The sequence below is a fragment of the Grammomys surdaster genome, unplaced genomic scaffold, assembly GCF_004785775.1.
Source record: "Grammomys surdaster isolate TR1022 unplaced genomic scaffold, NIH_TR_1.0 252, whole genome shotgun sequence".
Classification (NCBI taxonomy): Eukaryota; Metazoa; Chordata; class Mammalia; order Rodentia; family Muridae; genus Grammomys; species Grammomys surdaster.
This window is the reverse complement of record NW_021604693.1, coordinates 678,238-696,792: the sequence shown is the minus strand read 5'-3', so window position 1 is coordinate 696,792 and position 18,555 is coordinate 678,238. Positions and strand designations below refer to the sequence as shown.

General features: G+C 40.8%; 1 protein-coding gene across 1 annotated transcript in view; it reads left to right on the top strand.

The window, feature by feature from the left end:
• LOC114627357 (leukocyte immunoglobulin-like receptor subfamily B member 3) overlaps positions 1-18,555 on the top strand; it is a 38,049-nt gene that overhangs the window by 12,646 nt on the left and 6,848 nt on the right. The window contains exons 7-12 of the mRNA XM_028775107.1: positions 15,488-15,523; positions 15,704-15,988; positions 16,125-16,427; positions 16,726-17,007; positions 17,150-17,449; positions 17,789-18,073. Coding sequence (XP_028630940.1) covers positions 15,488-15,523; positions 15,704-15,988; positions 16,125-16,427; positions 16,726-17,007; positions 17,150-17,449; positions 17,789-18,073 — 1,491 coding nt within the window. The remainder of the gene's footprint in view (positions 1-15,487; positions 15,524-15,703; positions 15,989-16,124; positions 16,428-16,725; positions 17,008-17,149; positions 17,450-17,788; positions 18,074-18,555) is intronic.

The following is an 18,555-nucleotide window of genomic DNA, read 5'->3' as shown; positions in this document are numbered from 1 at the left end:
GACCCTGGGTTCTGGGGATGTGGCCGAACTCCTGCCGGTTCTCACTTAGAGTCTCAGGGTTCTAGGCCCATGCCCAACCATGAACCAGGATACCCTTATGCAGTCCCACACCCCATCACTATCCACCAGATATTCCCACTCAGTGGGACCTCAAGCCTCTCAAGAGTTAAGTGCATCTTCTCTCACTGAGGCCAGACCAGGCCATCTTTTGCTGTATATATCTTGGTGGTCTTGGACCAGCTAGTGAATGCTGCCTGGTTGGTGGCTCAGTGTCTGAGAGATCTCGGGCATATAGCAGAATATTTCCCTTACTATATTTTACAATAAACTTGGTAATTTTGTAGGATCTAATGTGGGAGGAGTAAGGAGAGGTAGAGGAGAAGGGAGAAGAGGAGCAAAGAGGAGAGGAGGGATGTAGCAGCCATGGAGAAGCATGGATGTATGGAAAGCAGTCCTGGGTAACAACTTATATCTAGGATAGTTAATTGGGTTGATAAGTATAATTGTGTGGACATCTTGTTAACTGAGCATTTCTAAATATATAAAGCTTTTAGATAGTAATTAAGCTTTAGAGTCTCATTTCTTCCAGGTACCACATGGATGGCGGGTATTGTCTGGGTTTCAGTCAAGCTTTGTGGAGACAACATGGTGGATTGGCTGATCTAGCCACCACAATGAAGTCTCATGGGTGTCAGGGCTGGTGCTTCTGGCCAGTCAGAGCCAAGCAGTAGTGAGAGCTTTTAGCCCCTGGCCTTGCCTAGTCGGGAAAATGATGACCCTATAGCAACAAGCCAGATTGGGCCATGTCGTTTTAAATGTTACCCACAACAAGGGGGTCCAGGTCAGCTGAGACTGCTGGTCTCCTTATGGGGCCACCCTTCTCCTCAGCCTCTTCCAGCTTTTCCCCAATTCAATTACAGGGGTCCCCAGCTTTTGCCATTGGTTGGGTGTAAGTATCTACTTCTGATACTTTCATCTGCTTGTTGGACCTCTCAGAGGGCAACCATGCTAAGCTCCTGTCCACAAGCACACCACACCATCAGTATTAGTGTCAGGTTGTGGGGGGCCTCCCCTTGAGCTGGATCCCAATTTGGGCCTGTCATTGGATGTCCTTTTCTTCAGTCTCTTTTCAACTTTTGTTTCTGCAATTCTTTCAGACAGGAACAATTCCGGGTCATAGTTTTTGTTTGTGGGATGACAACACCACAGGAAGAAAACCACACACTTATAGACACTTAATCTTTGAGAAAGAAGTCAAAAATACACAATAGAAAAAGAAAGCATTTTCAATAAATTGTGCTGGTCTAACTGGCAGTTTGTATGTAGAAAAATGATAATAATACATATTTGTCACCTTGCACAAACCTCAAGTCCAAGTGGATCAAGGACCTCAACATAAAACCAGATACACTGAATGTAATAGAAGAGAAGGTGGGAAAACATCTGAAACTCATTGGCACAGGGGGAAATTTCCTAATAAGAAATCCAATGGCTCAGGCTCTAAGATCAAGAATCAACAAATGGGACCTCAAAAAACTGGAATGCTTCTGTAAGTCAAAGGACATAATCAATAGGATAATTAGCAACCTACAGATTGGGGAAAAAATCTTCATTAACCCCACATCCAATAGAGGGCTAATATCCAAAATATATGAAGAATTCAAGAAGCTAACCACAAAAAAACCCAAACAACCCAATCAAAAAATGGGTTATAGTGCTAAACATAGAATTCTCAGCAGAGGAATATGGAATGGGTGAGACGCACTTAAGAAATGTTCAAAGTGATCCTTAGTGATCATGGAAAGGCAAATCAACACACCCCTGAGATTCCATTTTACACCAATCAGAGTGGTTAAGATCAAAACCTCAGGTGACAGCACATATTGTCAAGGATGTGGAGAAAGAGGAATACTTCTACATTGCTGGTGGGATTGCAAACTGGTACAGCCACTCTGGAAATCAATATGGAGGTTCCTCGTAAAATTGGAAATAGATCTACCTGAAGATCCAGCTACACCACTCTTGGGCATATACCCAAAAGATGCCCCATCATGCACCACAGGGACACTTGTTCCACTATCTTCATAGTGGGCTTATTTGTGATAGCCAGAATCTGGAAACAACCCAGGTGTCTCACAACAGAAGAATGAATACAGAAAACGTGGTTCATTTATACAATGGAATATTTCTCAGCTACTAAGAACAAGGACATGATGAGTTTTACAGGCAAATGGATGGACCTAGAAAATATCACCCTGAGTGAGGTAACTCAGACCAAAAAGGACATGCATGGTATGTACTCACCAATAAGTGGATATTAGCCAAAAGGGTACAGAATACCCAGGACAAAATCCACAGAACTCAAGAAGATTAACAAGCCAAAGTGTCCAAGTGAGGATGCCTCAATCTCACTTAGGAGGGAGAAGAAAGCAATCATGAGTCAGAGGCAGGGAAGGGCCTGGGTGGGACATAGGGTATGGAGGGGAAGAGGATAACATTATCAGGCGAGGATTGGGGGGACACGACTGAAGCCCCAAGGGCCAGCAGAAGGAATGGAAACAGGCAACCTCAGTAAGTAGGAGGTGGGGGTATCCTCTAGAATGTACCAGAGACCTGGTAGGTGAGAGACTCTCAGGAGTCAAAGAGAGTGTGGGTGAAGTGTTCTACAGTGTACCCTTGTAAAGGGGAATTTGTAGAGTACACATCTAGTGAAGAGACAGGACATCAAGTGGAGGGATGGGGTTGCCATTCTATAGTCAAAAGTTCAGACTCAGAATTGTTCCTGTCTGAAGGAACTTCAGGGACAAAAATGGAGAAAAGACCAAGGGAAAGGAGGTACAGTGACAGGCCCAAATTGGGATCCAGCTCAAGGGGAGGCCCCATAACCTGACACTGTTACTGATGGTGTGGTGTGCTTGCAGACAGGAGCTTTGCATGGTTGCCCTCTGAGAGGCCCAACAAGCAGCTGAAAGAGTCAGATGCAGATACTAGCACCCAAGCAATGGACAGGAGCTGGGGACCTCTGTGGTTGAATTGGGGAAAAGCTGGAAGAGGTTGAGGAGGAGGGTGGCCCCATGGGAAGACCAGGAATCTCAACTGACCTGCACCCCCAAGAGCTCTCAGACACTGAGCCACCAATCAGGCAGAATACATTAGCTGGTCCAAGTCCTCCAACACATATACAGCAAAAAACTGCGTGGTCTGGCTTCAGTGAGAGAAGATGCACCTAATCCTTAAAATACTTGAAACTGCAGGGAGTGGGGATGTCTGGTGGCATGGGGGTGGGGAGTGGGGACATTCTCTTGGAGACAGGTAGGGTAGGTATGGTATGGGGAATGGTTGGGGAGGGATGGGCAGACCAGGAGGTAGATGAAGACTGGACCTTAAGAAGGGATTTAAAAAATAATAAGAGAGAAGAATTGTTTCTGCTTTTCTTTGTTTTTGTTTTTCCAGATGAATTTCAGAATTGCTCTTTCCATGTCTTTGAAGAACTTTGTTGGAGTTTTGATGGGGATTGTGCTCAATCTGTAGATTGCTTTTGGTCAAATGACCATTTTTTATTATGTAATTCTACCAATTCATGAGCATAGGAGATATCTCCATTTTCTGAGGCCTTCTTCAATTTCTTTCTTGAGAGACTAGAAGTTCTTGTCATACAGATCTTCCACTTGGTTGGTTAACAGTTATCCCAAGATATTTTATATTACTTGTGCCTATTTTGGAGGGTGTTGTTTCTCGAATTTCTTTCTCTGCCAATTAATCGGTTGTATAAAGGAAGTCTACAGGTTTATTTGAGTTAATTTTATATCCAGTCACCTTGATGAATGTTTTTATCAGCTGTAGAAGTTCTCTGGTGGAATTTTTGGGGTTATTTTTATATACCATCATACCATCTGCAAACAGTGATACCTTGTCTTCTTCCTCACCAATTTGTATCACTTGATCTCCCTTTGCTGTCTTATTTGCTGTAGCTAGAATTTTGATTACTATATTGAGTAGATATGGGGAGTGTCTTGTTCCTGGTTTTAGTGGTATTGCTTCAAGTATCTCTCCATTTAATTTGATATTGGTTGTTGGTTTGCTGTATATTGCTTTTATTATGTTTAGGTATGGGCCTTGAATTCATGATCTCACTAATACTTTTAACATGGAGGGGTAATGTATTTTGTTAAAGGCTTTTTCCGCATCTAATGAGATGATCAGGTGATCTTTTTCTTTGAGTTTGTTTATATAGTGGATTACTTTAATGGATCTTCATATATTAAACCAACCTTACATTCTTGGATGAAGCCTACTTGCTCGTGATGAATGATGGTCTTGGTGTGTTCTTGGATTAGGTTTGGGAGAATTTTATTGAGTATTTTTGCATCAATATTCATAAGTGAAAGTGTTCTGAAGTTCTCTTTTTTGTTGGGTCCTTGTGTGATTTAGGTATCAGTGTAATTGTGGCTTCATAGAATGAATTAAGTAATGTTCCTTCTGTTTCTATTTTATAGAATAGTTTGAGGAGTGTTGGTATTAGTTCTTCTTTGAGGGTCTGGTAGAATTCTGGACTAAAGAAGTCTGGCCCAGGCCTTTTTTAGGATACGGGCTTATTTAGATAGTTTACCTGCTTATGATATAACTTTGATATGTTTTATCTCTCTAGAAAAATCATCCATTTCATCTAGATATTCCAGTTCTGTTGAGTATAGGCTTTTGAAGTAGGATCTGATTATTTTTTTAATTTCTTCTCTTCTGTTGTTATGTCTCACTTTTAATTTCTGATTTTCTTAATTTTGATACTGTCTCTGTGCCCTTTAGTTAGTTTGGCTAGGAGTTTATATATTTTGCTGATTTTCTGAAAAAAAAAATCTTTTGGTTTTGTTGATTCTTTGTATCATTCTCTTTGTTTCTCTTTGGTTGATTTCAGCTTAGTGTTTGACTATTTCATGCCCTCTACTCCTCTTGGATGGTTTGCTTTGTTTTGATCTAGAGCTCTCAGGTGTGCTGTCAGGTTGCTAGAGTAGGATCTCTGCAATTTCTTTACTAGGGCACTAAGTGCTGTGATTTTTCTTCTTACAACTACTTTCATAGTGTTCCATAAGTTGGGGCATGCTGTGCCATCATTTTCATTGAATTCCAGGAAGTCTTTGATTTATTTATTTCCTCTCTCTCCAAGTTATACTTCAGCTGTTCAGGTTCCATGTGTATGTGAGTGTTCTGCTGTTGTTATTGTTATTAAAGACCACCTTTAGTCTGTGGTGATCTGATAGGATGCATGGGATTATTACAATCTTCTTGTATCAATTAAGGTTTGTTTTGTGACTGATTATAAAGTCAATTTTAGAGAAGGCACCATGAGTTGCTGAGAAAAAAGCATATTCTTCTGTTTTAGGGTGAAATGTTCTGTAAATACCTGTTAAATCCATTAAGTACATAACCTCTATTATTTTTACTGTGTCTCTGTTTAGTTTCTGTTTCAATTACCTGTCCATTAGTGTCAGTGAGGTGTTGAAGTCTCCCACTATTATTGTGTGGGGTTCAAAGTGTGATTTGAGCTTCAGTAACATTTCTTTTATGAATGTAGTTGCCCTTGCATTTGGGGCATAAATGTTCAGAATTAAGAGTTGATCTTGGTGTATTTTTCCTCTGATGAATCTCACTCGCTACCTTTCGTTGAAAGGCTATGATCATCTAATTAGATGTTTAAAAATCATTTGACAAAATACAATACCTCTTCATGTGAAAAGTCTTGGAAAGTTCAGGAATTCAAGGCCCATACCTCAATGTAATGAAAGCAATATGCAGCAAACTAATAGCCAGTCCCAAACTAAATGGAGAGAAACTTGATGGAATCTTACTAAAATTAAGGACAAGACAATGCTGCCCACTCTCTCCCTATCTATTCGATAAAGTACTTAAAGTTCTGGTCAGAGCAGTTAGACAACAAAAGGAGATCAAAGGGACACAATTTTGAAAGGAAGAAGTCAAAATATCACTATTTGCAGATGATATGATAGTATACTTAAGTGACCCCAAAAATTCCACCAGAGAAGTCCTATAGGTGATAAATAACTTCAACAAAGTGTCTGGATACAAAATTAACTCAAACAAGTCAGTAGCCTTCTTCTACTCAAAGGTTAAATGAGCATGGAAAGAAATTAGGGAAATGACACCCTTTAGAATATTCACAAGTAATATAAAATATCTTTCTGTAACTCTAACCAAGCAAGTAAAAGATTTGTATGACAAGAACTTCAAGTTCCTGGAGTAAGAAATTGAAGAAGACCTCAGAAGATGGAAAGAGCTCCATTGGTCATGGATGGACAAGATTACCATCATAAAATGGCCATCTTACCAAAAGCAATCTACAGATTCTAATGCAATTCCCATCAAAATTCCAACTTAATTCTTCATAGTGATAGAAAGAATAATTCTCAAATTCATTTGGAATAACAAAAACCCAGGATAGCTAAAAGTATTCTCAATAAGAGAACTTTTTGGAGCATCACAATCCCTGACCTCATGCTATACTACAAAGCAATAGTGATAAAAACATCATGGTATTGGTACTGAAACAAGTAGATCAAGGCAATAGAATTGAAAAGACCCAGAATTAAAGGCACATACCTATGGCTACCTGATGTTTGACAAAGGAGACAAAACCATCTACTGAATAAAAGACAACATATTCAACAATACTGCTTTCTCAAGTGTCAGTAGGTATGTAGAAGATTTCAAATTGATCCATTCTTATTTCCTTGTATAACTATCAAGTCCAAGGGGATCAAGGACCTATACATAAAACCAGATACACTGAATCTAGTAGCAGAGAAAGTGGGAAAGAACATCGAATACATAGGAACAGGAGAAATTTTCCTGAACAGAAAACCAATGGCTAAAAGATCAACTATAGACAAAGGGGATCTCAGAAAATTTCAAAGCTTCTCTAAGGCAAAGGACAATGAAATCAGGACAAAATAGCAACCTACAGAGTGGGAAAAGATTTATTTTACTTATCTTTCATCTGATAGAGGGCTAAAATCCAGTATATACAAGGAAGTCAAGAAGTTAGACTCCAATAAATCAAATAACTCTATCAAGAAATGGGGTACAGAGCTAAACAAAGAATTCTCAACTGAAAAATTTCAAATGGCGGAGAAACACCTAAAGAAATGTTCAATATCCTTAGTCATCAGGTAATTGCAAATCAAAACACTCCTGAGATTTCACCTTACAACAGTCAGATGGCTAAGATAAAAATCTCAGGTAACAGTAGATGCTGGTCAGGATATGGAGAAAGAGGAACACTCCTCCATTGCTGCTGGGATTGCAAGTTGGTACAACTACTGTGGAAATCAGTCTGGCAGTTCCTTATTAAATTGGATGTACTATTACTTGAGGACCTAGCTATACCACTCCTAGGCATATACCCAGAAGATGCTCCAACATGTAATAAGGAGACATGCTCTACTATGTTCATAGCAGCCATATTTATAATAGCCAGAAACTGTAAAGAACCTCTGTCCTTCAACAGAGGAATGAATACAGCAAATGTGGTACATTTATACAATGGAATACTATTCAGCTATTAAACACAATGACTTCATTAAATTTTTAGGCAAATGCATAGAACTAGAAAATATCATCCTGAGTAAGGCCACCCAGTCACAAAAGAATACACACGCCATGTATTCACTGACAAGTGAATATTAGGAAAAGGGCTCATAATACCCACAATATAACTCACAGATCATATGAAGCTCATTGAAGAAGAAATACCAAAATGTGGATGCTTTAGTCCTACTTAGAAGGGGGAACAAAATAATCACGGAGTTGGTGAGAGAAAGGGATTTGGAAGGGAGAGATGAGGGGAAGGCAAAATGGAGGGCAGGACTGGGTGTGGGAGGAGACAGGGTAGAAGTACAGAGTGTCAGGAAATTGAAAGGGGTTGTGTTGCAGTAGGGGATCATGAACTGGAAGTAGCCACTAGAAAGTCCCAGATGCCAGTAAAGCAAGAGGCTCCCAGAACCCAACTGGAATGACATTAGCTGAAATACCCAACAGAGAGGAGATAGGACTTGTAGAGACCATATCCAGATGATAAGCATGGCCCCCAGTTGAGGGATGGGGCCACCCACTCATATCAAATATTTTAACACAGAAATATGTTCCTGTCTAAAGGAAATGCAGGAACAAAGAGTGGAGCAGAGACAGAAGGAAAGGCCATCCAGAGACTGCCCCACCTAGGGATTCATCCCATCTGCAGATACCAAACCCAGACACTATTGCTGATGCCATGAACCACTTGCTGACAGGAGCCTGGTATGGTTGTCCCCTGAGAGGCTCAGCCAGAGCCTGACCAATACAGAGGAGGATGCTTGCAGCCAACCATCAGCCCCCAGTGTATGAGTTAGGGTAAGGACTGAAGGAACTGAAGGGGTTTGAAACCCTATAGGAAGAACAACTCTATTAACCAATCAGAACCCCAAAGCTCCCAGGGACTAAACCACCAACCAAAGAGTACACATGGGGGGACCCATGGTTTCTGTTGCATATGTAGCAGAGGATTGCCTTATCTGTCATCAAAGGCAGGGAGGTCTTTGGTCCTGTGAAGACTTGATGCCTGAGTGTAGGGGAATGCCAGGGTGGTGAAGAGGGAGTGCATGGGTGGGCGGGTGAGGTCCCTCACAAAAACAAGGTCGAGAGGATGGGATAGAGTGTTTGGGGAGGGGAAATTGGGAAGGGGGATAACATTTGAAGTGTAAATAAATGAAATAACCAATAAATAAAAGGAAAATCTACTTTATTGGCTATTAGGAGGGTATCTCCATCTTGTTTCTTGGGACCATTTGCTTGGAGATGTTGTTTCTAGCCTTTTACTTGGAGGTAGTGCCTGTCTTTGTTATTGAGGTTTATTTCTTGTATGCAGCAGAATGCTGGATCCTATTTGCATATCCAATCTATTAGCTTATGTCTTTATATAGGGGAATTGAGTCTATTAACATTCAGAGACATTAAAGACGTGATTTTTAGTTCTGGTTATGTTTGTTGTTGTAGGTGGCATTATGTGTATGTGATTCTCTTTCTGGCTTTCTTTTGATATGATTAATATCTTTCTTCTTCTTTGGTATAGGTACCCTCCTTGTGTTGGAGTTTTTCTTCTAGAATCCTCTGTAAGGCTGGATTGTTAGATAGATATCGTTTGAATTTGGTTTTCTCTTGGATTTTGGTTTCTCTATCTATGTTGATTGAGGGCTTTTCTGGATATAGTATCCTGGGCTGGCATTTATGTTCTCTTAAGGTCTATATGACCTTTGCTCAGGTTCTTCTGGCTTTTGGTGTCTCTGTTGAGAAGTCTGGTGTAATTCTGATAGGTCTACCTTTCTATGTTACCTGGCCTTTTTCCCTTGCAGCTTTCAAAGTTCTTTCTTTGTTCTCTGCATTTAATTTTTTAGTGATGAAAAGATTTTCTTTTCTGGTTCAATCTATTTGGTGTTCTATAGGCTTCTTGTACATTTATGGCCACCTCTTTCTTTAGATTGGAGAAAATTTTCTTCTATAATTTTGTTGAAGCCCTTTTCCAGGTTCTTTGTGCTGAGATTCTTCCTTCTCTTCTATTCCTATTATTCTTAGATTTGGTCATTTCGTTGTGTTCCAGATTTCCTGGATGTTTTGGGCAGGAATTTTTTTTTATGTTTTGTATTTTCTTTGATAGTTGTTTCAATCTCTTCTACGTTATCATCTACACCTTAGATTCCCTCTTCTTTCTCTTGTATTCTGTTGGTGATGCTTATGTCTGTAATTTCTAACCTCTTTCCTATGTTTTCCATTTCCAGATTTACCTCCATTTGTGTTTTCTTTATTGTTTCTGCTTTTACTTTTAGGCCTTGGACCACTTTGTTCAATTCCTTCACCTGTTTGATTGTATTTTCCTGTATTTCTTTAAGGAATTTGTTTCCTCTGTTAGACCTTCTACTTGCTTACCTTCTTTTTCCTGTATCTCTTTCAGTGAGTTATTTATATTCTCCTTAAAAGACTATTATCTTCATGAGATAGGATTTTAGATCAATTTTCTGGTATTCAGATTTGTTGGTGTATCCAGGGCTTGCTGTGGTGGGAGAACTGGGTTCTGATGATGCCAAACTATATTGGCATCTCCTGGCCATCCCTAGTGTTAGCTGGTTTGGCTGTCTCTGTCTGGTGTCTGCCTCTTGTGTTCCTGGGTTGCTGCAGATCTCTTGGTATGCCTGTGACCCTGGCTGCAGCAGATTTTCTGGGAGGCCTTCAGACTCTTGGGTTTTCAGAAGAGCAGTCAAGCTGTTGTCCTGTGTGTAGCTGTTCTCCTGGGAGTTCTTCAGACTATGGGTTCTGTTGCCCTGTGTGCAGCAGAACTCCAGGAGGCTTTCAGATTTTTGGCTCAGTTGCTCAGTTGCCCTGAGTGTGGTGGAACTCCTTGGAGGCCTTCAGACTGTGGTGTCTTCAGAGGAGCAGACAAGCTGGTGAACTGCCCTAGCAGAAGGTACAAGCTAGAAAGGGAGTGGAATTCGGGGGATGGGGGCTTTGGGAAATGAGTCCAGAGATGACTGGGCTCTTTGGGATGTCCAGTGGCTGTGGCTATTTGGGAGGGTCCCTTACTGGTTGCTGTGAGTGAAGCGGACCTCCTGAGAGCCCTTCAGACTGTGTTGACTTCAGAGGAGCAGACAAGCTGGTGATCTCTCTTTTTCATTTTAATTAATTAATTAATTAATTAACTTCACATCCAAATATCAGCCCCCCTCTTCTCCCAGTACTCAGTTAAACAGATCCTCCCCACATTTTTCCCCTTCCCTTCTCCTCAGCTGCTTTGTTAAAGTCAATGTGAACACTCTCAACCCCTTTTTGGGTATCACCCCAGGCATATCAAGTTACTGCAGGACTAGGCATGTCCTCTCTCCCTAAGGCCAGCCAAGTCTCCCCTGTTAGGGGAATGGGATCCAAAGGCAGACAGCAGATTCAGGGACAGCCTCACTCTAGCTGTTGGGGAATCAACATGAAGACTAAGCTGCCCATCTGCTACATATGTGCAGTCTGTGGAGCCAAGTTCCAGCCCATGCTTGCTCTTTTGTTGGTGGATCACTCTCTGGGAACCCTCAAGGGTCCAGGTTAGTTGAATTTGCTGGTCTTCCTGTAGAGTTCCTGTGCCTTTTGGGTCCATTAATCCTTCCATCAACTCTTCCACAAGACTTCCCAAGCTCCATCTAATGTTTACTTGTGGGTCTCTGCAAATGCTTCCATTCACTGCTGGGCAGAGACTCTTAGAGGAAAATTATGTAGGCTCCCATTTCCAGCACTGAATTTTTGACCCAATGTACATTATAATGCTCTCCTTTGAAACAGACATTGTATATGATAAAAAAGCAATTAACTCTTCCCTTAAAGATCATGCTACTAATGTGCAAGTAGGTAGATGCCTTGCACGTAGACATTATAAGATATAGGGTTAGGTTGGACCATAGATGTCTTTCCTTTCTTAACAGCCTACACAATGTATTTGAGATTATGAAGCTTTGAAAAGGAAAATGTCAGCTCATTTTCAGTTTGATTTCTTCATGTTTTACATTCAAAATGTGTGGTATTTTCAGCATGGGGTGGTATTTGATAGGAGATCAAAAATAGTTTTTGTGGGGATAATTATAACAACTCAGGGTAGTGTCCCACTCATGGCTCTGAAACTTCCATTTAATAACCTGTTGCTGCTGGGGGTTATCTGTCAATGCAGGGTGCCTTTATTAAAACTCTTTAAAATTCTGCTTGTATTAGATTATAAAATAGCAGATTTATATACAGCTTTTGCATTGATCACTAGTTTTTGTTCACCCACTCTATGGATTAATTTTTACTATGAGGATTTGGACCCAGGTTTCTAAACTTAACCATGTCATCAGAATTTTGGGTTTCCATAGTCACCCTACAAGTAAAGACATTAACATCATCCTACACCAAGAGAAAGAGCAAGGAGATTATGCCTTGCTTGAGGTGGTATAGTGCTAAGTGTTACTCTTCTGTCTTAAATGGAAGATAGTGACATTCCTGCAGTGAGCATGAGTGCCTGGAACATTGAGGAAAAAACTGCAGTGTCAGATAAAGAGCTGTGGCCAGGAGAGAAAGATTGAGGAAGGAGAAATGATGACATTTAGATACAGAGTGTTGAGGAGGAGGAGGTGATGTTTTGTCTAGCAATGAGGAAGTTAAAAGAACAAAATAACAAGCAACTAAACCATAATTCAGGCCAGCAGGAGAGGGACCAACTCTCATTAGGTCAGCTATTTCTTTTCACTAGCATCCAGTGTCACAGCAAACAGCATCCTTACCAGAGAATTCACAGGTGTGGTTGCTGGAGGTTAGACTTACATCTTTGAAAATTATCAGCTAATGTCACCAGTTTTTTTTTTCATTTTTTGAAGTTATTTTTATTTCTTTCAGGTAAAATGGTTTGTCATAAATTTGAAGCATATCTCTAAACATTTCTTTAGTTTCATATTGAAATGTATACTGTATATTTTCATTACAAAATCAAAATTGTAATATTTTTAATAAATGCTTTGAATTTGTCTATATTACAAACAAAGATGCTAGATAATAAATAAGATATCCTCTACATAGGAATCACAAAAATTCATAGCAAAAATATTTCATTTCTGATCTTGTTTGAACAAAGAATATAGTCTTCTATTCTTTTCCAAAACCATGTATGGTTGATAATTTCTATAGAGACACATAACCCTAATGCCAATCTTCAAATATATAATGACATGTAAATGGCATGGGAGAATATCAGGTTCAGAAGATACCGTAGGAAAAAATTGACACAACAGTCAAAGAAAATGCAAAATACAAAAAGCTCCTAACCCAAAACATCCAGGAAATCAAGGACACAATAAGACCAAACCTAAGGATAATAGATATAGAAGAGAGTAAAGATTCCCAACTTAAAGGGCCAGTAAACATCTTCAGCAAAATTATAGAAAAAAAATTCCCTAATCTAAAGAAAGTGATGCCCATAAACATACAAGAGGCCTACAGAACTTCAAATAGATTGGCCGAGAAAAGAAATTCCTTCTGTCACATAATAGCCAAAAGACCAAATGCAAAAAACAGATTTCTTTATAATGACAGAGGGTCAATACTACGTTACAGAAAGTGAACTGATACATACAGAAGGGGAGAACATAGCCTGAGATCAACATTTCTGTTGCCAATCAGTCCACTTTGAGAGGGGGATAAAGACTTGAATTATCTGTATGGGTTTCATGGAATGGATACAGTGTGACTTCTAACCTAAACCTGATATCTACACATGATACAGATGCCAGTGGGTGAAAGTAGGAAGTAGTCGATTTTAGTGTCATTGTGGATGGCAGACAGTAAGATGAACTATCACAATACCCATCTGCAAAAAGAGCACAGGGCATGTACTTACTTAGCACATACTAAGAAGGAGCTCTGACCCTATCTCACCCAACATGGTGGAGGTAGTCTCCCTGAAGTGATCCTTCATGACATGTCCAGGGACTACACAGTGTTAGCCTTCTTTTCTTGAACCCAGATCATTCCACATTTGGAAAGTTTAATTTTCAGTTCTGTTTTTCAGCCCATAATTTTGCTGCTCTTTACAATTCAGACTTAATGTATGAATCATCTGTATGTGAGCAGACAGAGTCCATTTACTTGTAACATTTACATGACTAAAACCCTCTTGTACCCCAACTGTGTTCTAAAAAGTCAGAAAGTTAATGAATCCTGTGCAACTCATAGTCACAAGGATTCTGAACCCATAACCGTGGTGAAAAACAAGACTGCTAGCAGACAATCAGGATGATGCTGAGGATCATAGTTAAGATACTAACAATGTTTAAGCTAGAATGGGTATTTGGGCATGTATAAGCATTAACTCAAAATTACCCTTCACAAACTCAGAAGAATTCTGAACAATAAAATAGGAATACCAAAGAGGTAAGGGCATTGAAAAGATTATCCCTACAGAAATGACATACCTGGCTAGAAAAAGGACAATGAATCTATAGCAGATTTTTCAACAGAGTGGAGTCAAATTAAGACTCATGTACATACATATTTCCTTCTATGTATCTCTTCAAGTTTCCTCTGTGTTCAACAATGACAACTGAAAAATCAGAGTGTCTCTTCTACTATGCATCCTCCCTGAAACTTCAACCTGCATCTTCCCATGCTGTAGGACACTGGGCTCCAGGCATGGCATGACTTTTGCCCTTTGATGTCTAAGTAACTGTGATGACACACAGATGACCTACACAAGGTTGGTCCCATGTGTATTCCTTCATGGTGTAGAGACTTATGAGCCATTGCTCTCCCTATGGAATAGTAGCCAGATAACATATGAAGAGTAAAGCTTTTTTTTTTTTTTTTTTTTTTGCAGTGATATAAACACTGAACATTGGCAATGTTTCTTTGTACAGTGGGGCATATTGTTCTGGTTGGTATACCTTTCTGAGTTCAAGGTATTTTGGTCTACATAGTGAGAGTCAGGCCGACCTGAGCTATATAGTAAGACTCTGTCTCAAAAAAATCAGAAAACCTGAAAAGTTGATCACACATTTCTAATGAACCCTAATATAACCCATTGGTTCACCAGCTGTATTTGTGCAGAGTCTTGACAGAAATGAAGTTTTCTGTCACTGCTGTCTTATCTTGTGAGTAGACATTGTTTATATATCCCCAGGAAAAGTTCATATAATATCCCCAAAGCATCTCAAGGGTTTGGTCTGGTCGAAGGAATGAATAATAACTAAGAAGATGGTCTGAGAGAAAAAGATCATCCAGCTCTGAGCTTTCATAGGTGAAGGTGTAGACTCAGGAAACAACCAGGTTTATTTTGTGTTAGATCCTAGCTCCTTTGACCGGGACCATTCAGGCAGATATGGATGGGTGCACTCGAGATGTTGTGCATGAAGGGATCATAATCAGATTTGTATTCTAGTGCCAGCATTGAGGCATCTGAGGGAATAGGATGAGTTTTAGAACTGTATGAGATTCAAGTGGTTCTATCTCAGAAAACAAAACTAAAGAACCACGGAGTCAGAAACCACATATTCCACAGTCCAACCCACTACAGATCTGTGAAAAAAATAGCCAGATTCTCCAGATGAGTTCCTCTTCCTCAGAGCCTGATAATATGACAGCCTCATGACACAAAGCAGAAATCAGCCTGTGTAGGCTATACACTTCCTGTCTGTTCATTTGGCAAGAAGATAAACTCTGCAAACTTGTAGCAACTAGAAGATGCCATGACCCCCACTCTCACAGCCCTGCTGTATCTTGGTGAGATGTAAAGATTGAGAGGGAGAATTCTTGTCTGAGAGGAAATCTACCTCACAACCATTCTGTGGCACATCAGGATGTCTCATCAGCTCAGAAGTCATCTGAAAGTGGAAGACATGGTCAGGTTCCAGTGCAAACACTCACAGGTATCGTATCTCTCTTTCAGGATTGATCCTGGAATCTGGGAACCCAGTACTGTCAGGTGAGTGTCTTCTTAGCTGTTCCATATTAAACATATTTGATAGGGACTACAGGTCACCCCTGAAAGAAGAAGATCGAGAACAGTAGGTATGGGCTGATGCTGGGGATGCCTGAAACATACTTGGTCTGACCACTGGTATCTGAAGGATATATCCTTGAACACAGCTGCTGATATTTTCAGGGGCCTTCTCTAAACCCACAATCAAGGTGGTGCCAAGCAATGTGGTAACTGTTGGGCAACAGGTGACCATCTTCTGTGAAGGATCCTTAGATGCCAAAGAATACCGTCTCCACAAAGAAGGAAGTCAAGATTACCTGATACCAACAACACTTCTAGAAACTGAAAACAAAGCCAAGTTCTCTATCTCACCGATTCAATGGAATCATGCAGGTCAATACTGGTGTTCCTGTAAAAGCCCAACTAACATGTTTCTACAAAGTGACATCATGGAACTGGTGGTGACAGGTTAGAAGACTTTACCTATACTGCAGGATCGTCTTCAAGGAAGAAGATCATTGGGGACTCCCTTTCTTAAATCTGAGAAGAGGGTAACAATGCTTCCCATGTGAGTTCACTTAACAGGCTTTCTTATCTCTCTTAGGGGTTATCCAGGGCGAAGTCACACTGTCTGCCCTTCCCAGCTATGTTGTGACTTCAGGGGGAAATGTGACCCTTCAGTGTGCATCACAAGTTACATATGATATGTTTATTCTACTGAAGGAAGATGAGAAATTCTCCACTGTGGTGCCCTCATGGCAAACATACCCTACACTATGGAGAGCCCTTTTCACAGTGGGTCCTGTGACCTCCATCCAAAGGTGGAGGTTCAGATGCTATGGATATTACTTGAGTAACTCCCAGATGTGGTCAAAGCCCAGTAACCATTTAGAACTCCTGGTCTCAGGTAAGGAAGCCATTGCTTTCCCTCGAATGATCTCACATCTGATACAGGATTCCAGAGAAGGATGTGATGTGTAATGGATGATTGAGAGCCAGGGATACTGAACCCAATGTGTGATACAGCTGGATGTAATGTCCAGCAATCAGGGTTGATAATAACAGTCGAACCCAAGAGTTTTGGGAAATGTGGAGGCATTCTATGTCCCTGTGCTATTGTAGATCAGCTTAAGTGTCATTTGCAAGTGTGACCTTCTTTGAGCAACTTTCCTGACAGACATACCTCATGTTCTACTTCCTTACAGGGCCCCTTCCCAAACCTGTACTCTGGGCTCATCCAGGTTCCATGATAACCTCAGGGAGCCCTGTGACCATCTGGTGTAAGGGGGACCGCAAAACCCAAACATATATGCTACATAGAGAGGGAAGCCTAGAATTCTGGGACAGACAGTTCCAAATGGACCACAATAAAGCAAAACTCACCATCCCATCTGTGACACATCTGAATGCAGGGCGATATTCCTGTTACTCTTACACCTCTGCTGGGTGGTCAGAACCCAGTGACACCCTGGAGCTGGTGGTTACAGGTAAGAGTGCTCTCAGGAGTTCAGATCCAGTTGTTATTGTCAAGGAAATACTGATCTAACAGAACCTCTTACCACAGGCCAGCTATGGAGGACAACATTGTTTGTTTATGCTGGTTTAATACTTCATATATATCTTTCCTAGGAGTCTACAAAAAACCCACCATTTCTGTCCTACAAAGTCCTGTTGTAAACTTAGGAGTGTTTGTGAACATCTCATGTACCTCAAATCAGATATTTAACTGGTTCATTTTAAGAAACGATGATCAGAAAATCTACAGATCCTATGGCTTACAATACCCATACTCTATGATGTCTCTAGCCTGGTTCCAAGTGGGTCCAATAACTTCTACACCAATTTGGAGATTCAGATGCTATGGCTATTATACAGATAATCCTCAGATGTGGTCAGAAGCCAGTGACCCATTGGAGTTCCTCGTCTCAGGTGAGGGAGCTGGAGAGTCTCTGTGAAATAACATTGCACTTGACACAGGTTCCCAGTGTAGGCCCTAGTATGCAATGTGTCTGAGGACCCATTGCTCCTGAGCCAGTAGACACAGTATGAAGACTGTGATTGTTATCATTCAGTAAATTTTGTTTGTGTGGAGGGGTATGGGATAATGAGAATGATACCTGGGATGTTCAGGTGAGTGATGGGTCTTGCCATGACATTACCAGTTCTTTGGCTATTCAGGAGTAAAATCAAGAGTCAGCACAGTATAGTTTATCTTTACTGTAAAACTGAGCAAAGTCTCACCTATCTTACTCACCTATTTCCTTTCAGGGAACCTCCAGAAACCCACCTTGTGGTCTGAGCCAGGTTCTGTGATCCAGTCAGGGAATTCTGTTACTATTTGGTGTGAGGGAACCATGGAAACCAACACATATTTCCTGTATAAAGAAGGAAACCCATTTTCCTGGCTCAGAAAAACTCCAAAGGAGCCTGGTAACAAGGCCATGTTCTTCATTGCATCCATGGGAAAGCATAATGCAGGGCAATATCGCTGTTACTGTTACAACTTCGGTGGGTGGTCACAGCGCAGTGACACACTGGAGCTGATGATGACAGGTGAGAGGACACTTCCAAATCCCTGAGAACTTCCTTTAGGAAAGGTGTATGTTCACTGTGGTGTCTCTTCCTCAAATCCCAGAAGAGCTGAACAATGTTTACCATATATTTCACCTAACAGGCTTCCTAGTCCTTTCTAGGAGTTTACTCCAGCAAAGTTACTCTGTCAGACATTCCCAGGCCTGTGGTGACCTCAGGAAGGCATGTGACCCTTCAGTGTGACTCACATCAGGCATATAACAGGTTCATGCTAATGAAAGAAGAAGAGAAACTCTCCAGGACTACACACACACAAAGTTACTCTGTCAGACATTCCCAGGCCTGTGGTGACCTCAGGAAGGCATGTGACCCTTCAGTGTGACTCACATCAGGCATATAACAGGTTCATGCTAATGAAAGAAGAAGAGAAACTCTCCAGGACTACACACACACACACACACACACACACACACACACACACACACACACACACACACACACAT